General features: G+C 31.9%; 1 protein-coding gene across 1 annotated transcript; it reads left to right on the plus strand.

Moving 5' to 3' along the window:
• Nucleotides 1-374: 374 nt before the first annotated feature.
• LOC111832372 (calsequestrin-1-like) lies at nucleotides 375-880 on the plus strand. The gene is made up of 3 exons (XM_023788682.1): nucleotides 375-540; nucleotides 648-697; nucleotides 764-880. The coding sequence occupies exons 1-3, from the start codon at nucleotides 375-377 to the stop codon at nucleotides 878-880; spliced, it is 333 nt and encodes a 110-aa protein (XP_023644450.1).
• The last annotated feature ends 6,562 nt before the right edge of the window (nucleotides 881-7,442 follow it).

Consider the following 7,442-nt stretch of genomic DNA (forward strand, 5'->3'; position numbering starts at 1 on the left):
TTACTTTACTGTCGATTTAATTAAAATTTTAGTTCATGTTCATAGTTTTAAAACTTAAATTAAATTGTCTTTATTATTATTCATTATGATGAAGATTTTTCCTCTGGATCATTATTGTGAATTTGGATCAAGGTTGGAGATGGTGTTAACTAATATTCAGGTTTGTTAGTTTTTCCTATTTCAGTCGAATTTTTTTATATAGATTATAGTAATATATTCAAGATCATTAGGTTTCTAAATTATCATATTGCTTAACCAATATATTGACTTCTATAGGGTGAAAAATACAGTGTTCCTTTCCTGGTATTCTTTATGATCGATTTATTTCCAAGTTTGATGTTGGTGATTGGCTTGAAACCAAAAATTTCAAAGTCATGGATCAATATGGGTCGTGCAAAGCTACTAATCATAGATATAGAGTTATTATTCTGTCTCAAACAAAGATTAAGAAGGCTAAGAATGTTGGAGGTGGAGAGTATTTTGAGTTCATGGATTTTAAACGTATATTGGATGGTTCTCACTGTGATGATTACTTGGTCGGTGAGTTGGTTCAAACTTATGCTTATATGATTTAGAAAAAAAATAGTTTATATGTTGTTGATTATTATTATGAATTGTATTCATACGGTTAACGTTTTAAATTTTAGATGTCATTGAAGAGGTTATCCACGTTGGAAAATATGATACTTGGGACCATGTAGACAATGAAGCTGAACCAAAGAATCGCGTTATGGATGTTTCTAAATACTGAATCATCTAATAGGATGCGAGCGAGCAAGAAGATCTTGCTTACGATGATTCCAAGGAAGAAACCGATGACGATGAGGATTCTAATGATGACGACGTCGAAGAAGAAGTCGAGAATGATGATCAAAATTGAAAGGAAGAGGCCAATGAAGAAAAAGAATATTTCATACACCATAAAATTTCTTTTGAAGTTCGGGACAATAGATATTGGTTTCTAAATAGGAAAGTTTTCATTCTAATTTTATTTTATTTTAAAATAGATGATAGGTATATAAAGTAATGTTTCTCTTTGATTTGGAAAATTAGTAGTGTCATTTTACAATGTGAATTGACTGGATCATAGGCCGTGAACTTTTACATGATTTACAGAACTTTGCAAGGCTGTATTGTAATATGTCTTATTCAATGGGGAGGTGTGGATGTTTTCCAAGGTACACACTCATCAATTTATTAATTTGGTTACATGTTTAATGCCTAATGACTTAGTTCATTTGTTATTTAATATAATTAGAGATTGCTATTCTTATGATAGGCAAAAGAATTGTGTCTAACACCATTTGTACGTAAGATCGACTCAATCCGAAGATTCCAGAGATTGATAAATTTATCGAATCGTACGTTTTTAATAAATCTTTGCATAGAATTATTAAATTTTGTTATATGAATGATATAGCTTAATTTTCCTATTTTCTATTTTTAGGAATCCACGGAAGAGTATTCGCATAAGTAGACAACGTCGATGATCAGAAGAATGGCGATATTAATTTTTTTTTTTTTTTCCTTTTATTTTGTTTTTACTACTTTAGACTTCATGTTTTCACCTTTTTTAGGGTCGTTCATTAGGATTCCTTTACTACATTGGCACTTACTCTATATTACAATTAATAATTATTTTTCAATATAAAATTTTATTATAAGTATGTTTTGATTCAAATTTTTTTCATTTGAGTGTCCATTTAATTGCATTGCATACTGTAAAACAAATAATAAAAAGATGCAATGGTGATAATTATTTTTCCATTTGATCATACACAGTGGTGAACTTCCAGAATGGAATTCTGAAGATGAAAGCTCAGATGAGGATTAATAATCTATTTTTTATAATTTAATTTTATTCAGTTTTTTTTTGTTTCATCATCATGTAAGGTATGCGTTATTTTCTCATGCAACAAATAAGAACGATTTAAAAAACTAATTGTTTTGTATATATTTGGTTTGCATTTCCCAGTTTACTGTTTATTTGTAGATAAATATTAATACTCAATATGTAATAAATATTAATACTCAAAATTGATTCATCTTTAAAATACAAACTTAAACACCTAACCTAAAATAGCCATGTAATAGTAAGATTAAAATTTTGGTATTATACTTAGGATTTAATATTAGTAGTAACCCAAACAGTTCCGGTGTTCATAACCCTGAAGCTAGAAAGTTTACCTATGCTGAATTTCCGACCACATATGCTTGGTATAAAAAAGTAAAAGTTTGGAAGCTAAGATCGAGGAAGAGAAAAAGTTTTGCAATAGCAAGGATAACATACGTTCCACCTTCTATACGGGATGCTTATTACTTAAGAGTTTTGCTTGATAAAATTCCAGGCGCAACCAGTTTTGAGTACTTGAAAACAGTAAATGGAGTTCTTTATAAAGAAATTAAAGATGCTTGCTATGCATTAGGATTATTGGACGATGACAAGGAATATATATCAGCCATAATGGAGGCAAGTATGTGGTGTTTTGGGGTTTATTTACGGAAGCGGTTTGTCATACTATTAATTTCAAAGAGTGTATATGTTCCGCTAAATCTTTGGGTAGCCACAAGAGATATATTATGGGAAGATATTTTGTTTCTCCAAAGGAACCGCATGAACGATTAAGTTACATAAAATTTCTCTATAATTGTTCATCTAATTTTATAAACCATTTAAAAAAATATATTTAAATAATATAATAACTAGATAAATTATACAAATTGTGATGCAGGTCTTCTGTTAACACAAGCTCAGATACGAAACATATGTTTGTCCTAGATCGAAATGCTTATGCGGTCAAATGGGAGTTCTCTTTCAGTTTTCACGAATATGCCAACACTAGATGATACTGTGATGGATCCTAATGTAAATAGGCTTATTATGGATGAGAGAGTCTATAAGCCTCATGAACAAAAGAAGGCATACGACAGGTTGTTTGTTATGTTAACTGAAGAGCAAAAATGTTTGTATCAAGAGATCATTGATTCAGTAAATCGGAACAAGGGTGATATGTTTTTTGTACATGGATTTGGTGGTACTGGAAAAACATTCTTGTGGAGTATTCTTGGAGCTGATATTCGATCTAAAGGTAATATTTTTCTAAACGTTGCATCAAGTGGAATAGCTGCTTTGCGATTGGAAGGTGGTAGGACTGCTCATTCTAGGTTTGTATACCTATCAATGTAAACGAATTTACAATTTGTTCGATCGATGCAGAAACTGATCTTGCATATTTGATAAGAGAAGCAAAGCTCATTATATGGGATGAGGCTTCGATGATGAACAAACATTGTTTTGAAACATTGGATAGGACTTTGAAAGATATAATGAAGTGCGATCGAATTTTTGGAGGTAAAGTGGTTATTTTAGGAGGTGATTTTAGGTAGATACTCCCTGTTATAACTGAAGGTGGACGAGTAGCAATAGATTTAGCCTCGGTGAACTCATCATTGCTTTGGCAAAGTTGTAAGGTTTTAAAACTTACAGAAAATATGCGATTACGAAAAGCTGTTAATGATGAAAACTTGCTTGCTCTCGCTGAGTTCTCTAAGTGGCTACTCGATATTGGTGATGGGAAAATCAACGGGCCTAATGATGGTGATGTCGAAATAGAAATACCAGAAGATTTATTGATAACGGTGTCTGAGGATCCTATTCAAGCAATTGTACGTGAAATTTATGGTAGTTCTTATGCAAAAAAGAAGGACCCAAAATTCTTAAGCAAAGGGCAATTCTTAGTCTAAGGAACGATGACGTTTATAAAATAAATCAATTTATGCTTTCTCAGTTACCAGGTATTTAATCGTAGACATAGAGATTTCATTTTATACTTTTGAGGATATGATAGACTCTCAAGAGTTCTTAAACAGTATCAATGTTTCCGGATTACCTAAGCATGAATTAACATTGAAGAAGGGAGCCCCTATCATGTTGCTAAGGAATATAGATCCTAAAGGTGGATTGTGCAATAATACTGTAACGCCCGTGTCTGGAAAACCGAGTGGTGTCGCTCGACGCCAAAGAAGGGTGTCGATCGACACTAGCAATTTTTGGTTCGACGCTTTAATTTTTAAATCGTGGGTTCAATTGGGATTGGTTTGGGGAAAACCTAGGGTGACGTAAAGGTTAAAAGGTGCGCCGTTTTCCTCATTCTAGAGTCTTTTTGTCGCTTTGTGAGTTTGAGAGAAAGCAGAGAGTGATTTTGATCTTTTTGGTTCCTTTGAGTGAGTTTTTGGAGAGATCAAAGCTTGTTCTTGGTGGTTCAAGGTTAGTAGAGGCTAGATCCGTGCTGTACAACAAAAATGAAGAAGAATGAGGAACCAAGTGAAGAACCCAGATGAAGAACAACATAATGTAAGAAAAAAATCCCATGTTGAAGAGGGAGACCTTTCGTATTTCCCTCGTTTATGATGACATGGAATGATGACATAGAATTATGCATTTGACGTCGCAAGTCAGCCACTAAACAAATATGTAACTCAGCCTGAATAAATCAGCCATCAAACACAACTTAAATCAGCCACAACATGAAAAATATCTAAGTAATTTTAAAAACATTTGTTCGGCTGCCAAATTCAGCCGTAACGTCAATAAGTCAGCCAATTACGACTGAGTTATGTCTCTGAAACATAAGTCAGCCATAACGACATTGGATAACTCAGCCGTTGTCGATAACTCATGCAACCGGAGAAAGTTAAGTCAGCCGTGTCGAAGACATAACTCAGCCAAATTTCTGATAACTCAACCATCGGAATATAACTCAGCCGTAACTGCGGCTGAATTATGCGCGTAAGTCAGCCGTTTGCTCATAACTCAACCAGATTTATATAAGTCAGTCGTAATTGTTGGCTGAGTTATGTCCGTAAGTCAGCCGTTAGCCCGAAACTCAGCTGTTTTCCATAACTCAGCCGTAACGTAACATAAGTCAGCCGTAACATAAGTTATGGCTGGGTTATTTAAGAGACGCGCTAGAATTCTGATGGGGCATCTGACGTGGCGATGTCATTCTTCGTAATGATTTTTTTTCCTATAACGTATAAAAAGGGCACGCTAAGAATTAAAAAAACCCGAAATATCTAAGTTATAAAAAAAGATTTAGCAGGTTTTGGTCATTTAGCCTAAAATGTGCTATATCTTAGATAATATGACATAGAAGAGTTCCGAGGAAGAAGAAGGATATGGAAAGTGGTAGGAGAGCGGGTATTTGTTTTAGTTACAATGACAAATTATATATTATGGAAAAAATGATGGCCAATTAAGAATTATATTTTCTCCATTTCATTGCCAAAGGAGAAAGATACTTTTCTTGCTATTACTTTCAAATAAGTGACCAAACGTGCTATTTTCTTGCTAGGGAAGTTACCCGCACTGATGCACGGTAAGGTGTTATAGAAAATACCCTACGTTATGTACTATCTTTCTACTTATTTTGTAATAAAGTTTTGAGTACATCTACGTAGACGATAAGATGTATGCAGACAAACTAACACATACGATAAGTTTCATTATTGAAAATGTATATTTTACTATGTATTAGATTTTTTTACGTACTCAAGCAAAACACATAATAGTTCATACTGAATAAAAATGAACTTTAGTCTATTAAACAATGATGGAAAAGAGACTAAGAAGTTTTGGAAAATATGCATAGGGCAATCCTTTTCTAAATAAACTAGGTTCGGACCCGCGCTACAGCGCGGGGGAAATAATTACATATATATAACTTTTAACGGATTAGAATATGTTATATTTTAATTTTGTTAGAATGCAGTCGATTACGGTAAATCATATATTTTTATAATATGTTTAAATCAAATAATAAAAGAAAAAGCGAGTAAATAATCATATACTGAGTTTTGATACAATTAAAAAATTTAACAGCACGAAATAATATTTGTCGATAAATTATTCATTTTGACTATTTTTGTAGTAAAAGTAGGAATATACGTAAAATTTACATATTTACAATATTGTTTTTTGAAAGTCCAACTCGTAACAGAATTCATTTCGTAAAAAACATTATTCGTAACTCGCTTTATCATTATAATTGTGATTTTAACAAACTACCCGTGAATTATCTAAAATTTACATAGTTTGATATATAATATATTTTATCAATAAAAATTATGTCTCCAAAATTACATTTATGTCGTCAAAAAAATATTTCAATATTTTAAATTCTAAATGTTTTATATATTTGAAACTTATATTTATAATATTTTGAAACTATTTGAAATTTTAAATATGCTTATGTAACAATGGTTTTAATATTGGTCATATTTATAATGATTTTAAACCATTGTCCAAAATATTTAACCGAGTGTAGTTGAGTATTATATGTTCGTTTTGAAAAATTCAAATTGCAACATATGCAAAAAAAGTTAAATTTTTATTAAATATTTATATTATATAGTATAATATCATAAATTAAAAATAATATCAAATAAAAGTGAAAGAAGAATAATATTTTTAAATAGATTGTATTAAATTAGTTAGAGAAATATTAGTAAATCATATAATTAGTTATGGAAATAATACAATCCTAAAATTAGATTTGGAAAGTATCCGGTGTATGTATCCAAACCCATTAATCTATCCAATTTTAAAAGATCCAATTACAAATTTCGGGTAATTTTTTGAAATTGACCCGACCCGGAAGCACTTTTTATACTTCTCTTTTACTAATATAGGGATTAGACGTTTTGAAATACTTCTTGAAAACCACATTAATTGTCTTGCTTTGACACTTACCATTTGAATCAGTAATTAAAATCTTTAATCCTTTCCTACTTGTGACCCTAGAAAGTGCCACATATAGTTGTCCATGTGTGAAGACAGACTTTGGCAGAAACAACCCGACATATTCCAGTGTTTGACCTTGGCTTTTGTTTATAGTTATCGCAAAGGCAACAGCAACAGGAACCTGTCGACGCCTCATACAAAAGGGAAACTTTGTTTCTGGTGGAGTTGTAAACATCCTAGGGATAAGAACCTTAGCAACATTGTTGTCACTTGTCACAATCCTTGCTTCTAAAACATGATTAGGCATCTGAGTAACAGTCAACCTCGTACCATTGCACAGTCCCCCTTTAGGATCTATATTCCTAAGTAACATGATTGGGGCTCCCTTTTTCAATGTTAAAGCATGCTTAGGTAATCCTGAAACATTGACACTGTTTAAGAACTCTTGGGAGTACACCATATCGTGAAATTCACTTGTGTCTGAAGTTTCGATGCTATCTGAACTAAGATATATCATCTCTTCACATGTGTAGAAGACTTAGTTAAATTAGTTTTAAAGATAAATTATCAAGAATAAACTTATATAAACAATAATATATACCTGGTAATTGAGAAAGCATTTATTGATTTATTTTATCAACATCATCGTTTCTTGGACTAAGAATAGCTCTCTTTCTGAAAAGTTTTGGCGACGTCTCTG

The sequence above is a fragment of the Capsella rubella genome, unplaced genomic scaffold, assembly GCF_000375325.1.
Source record: "Capsella rubella cultivar Monte Gargano unplaced genomic scaffold, Caprub1_0 scaffold_1, whole genome shotgun sequence".
Lineage (NCBI taxonomy): Eukaryota > Viridiplantae > Streptophyta > Magnoliopsida > Brassicales > Brassicaceae > Capsella > Capsella rubella.

Coding starts and splice junctions, on each gene's coding strand:
- LOC111832372 (XM_023788682.1), top strand. CDS start 375: ATGGATCAATATGGGTCGTGCAAAGCTACTAATCATAGATATAGAGTT. Junction 541..647: donor CTGTGATGATTACTTGGTCG/GTGAGTTGGTTC, acceptor TTTAAATTTTAG/ATGTCATTGAAGAGGTTATC. Junction 698..763: donor AATATGATACTTGGGACCAT/GTAGACAATGAA, acceptor ATCATCTAATAG/GATGCGAGCGAGCAAGAAGA.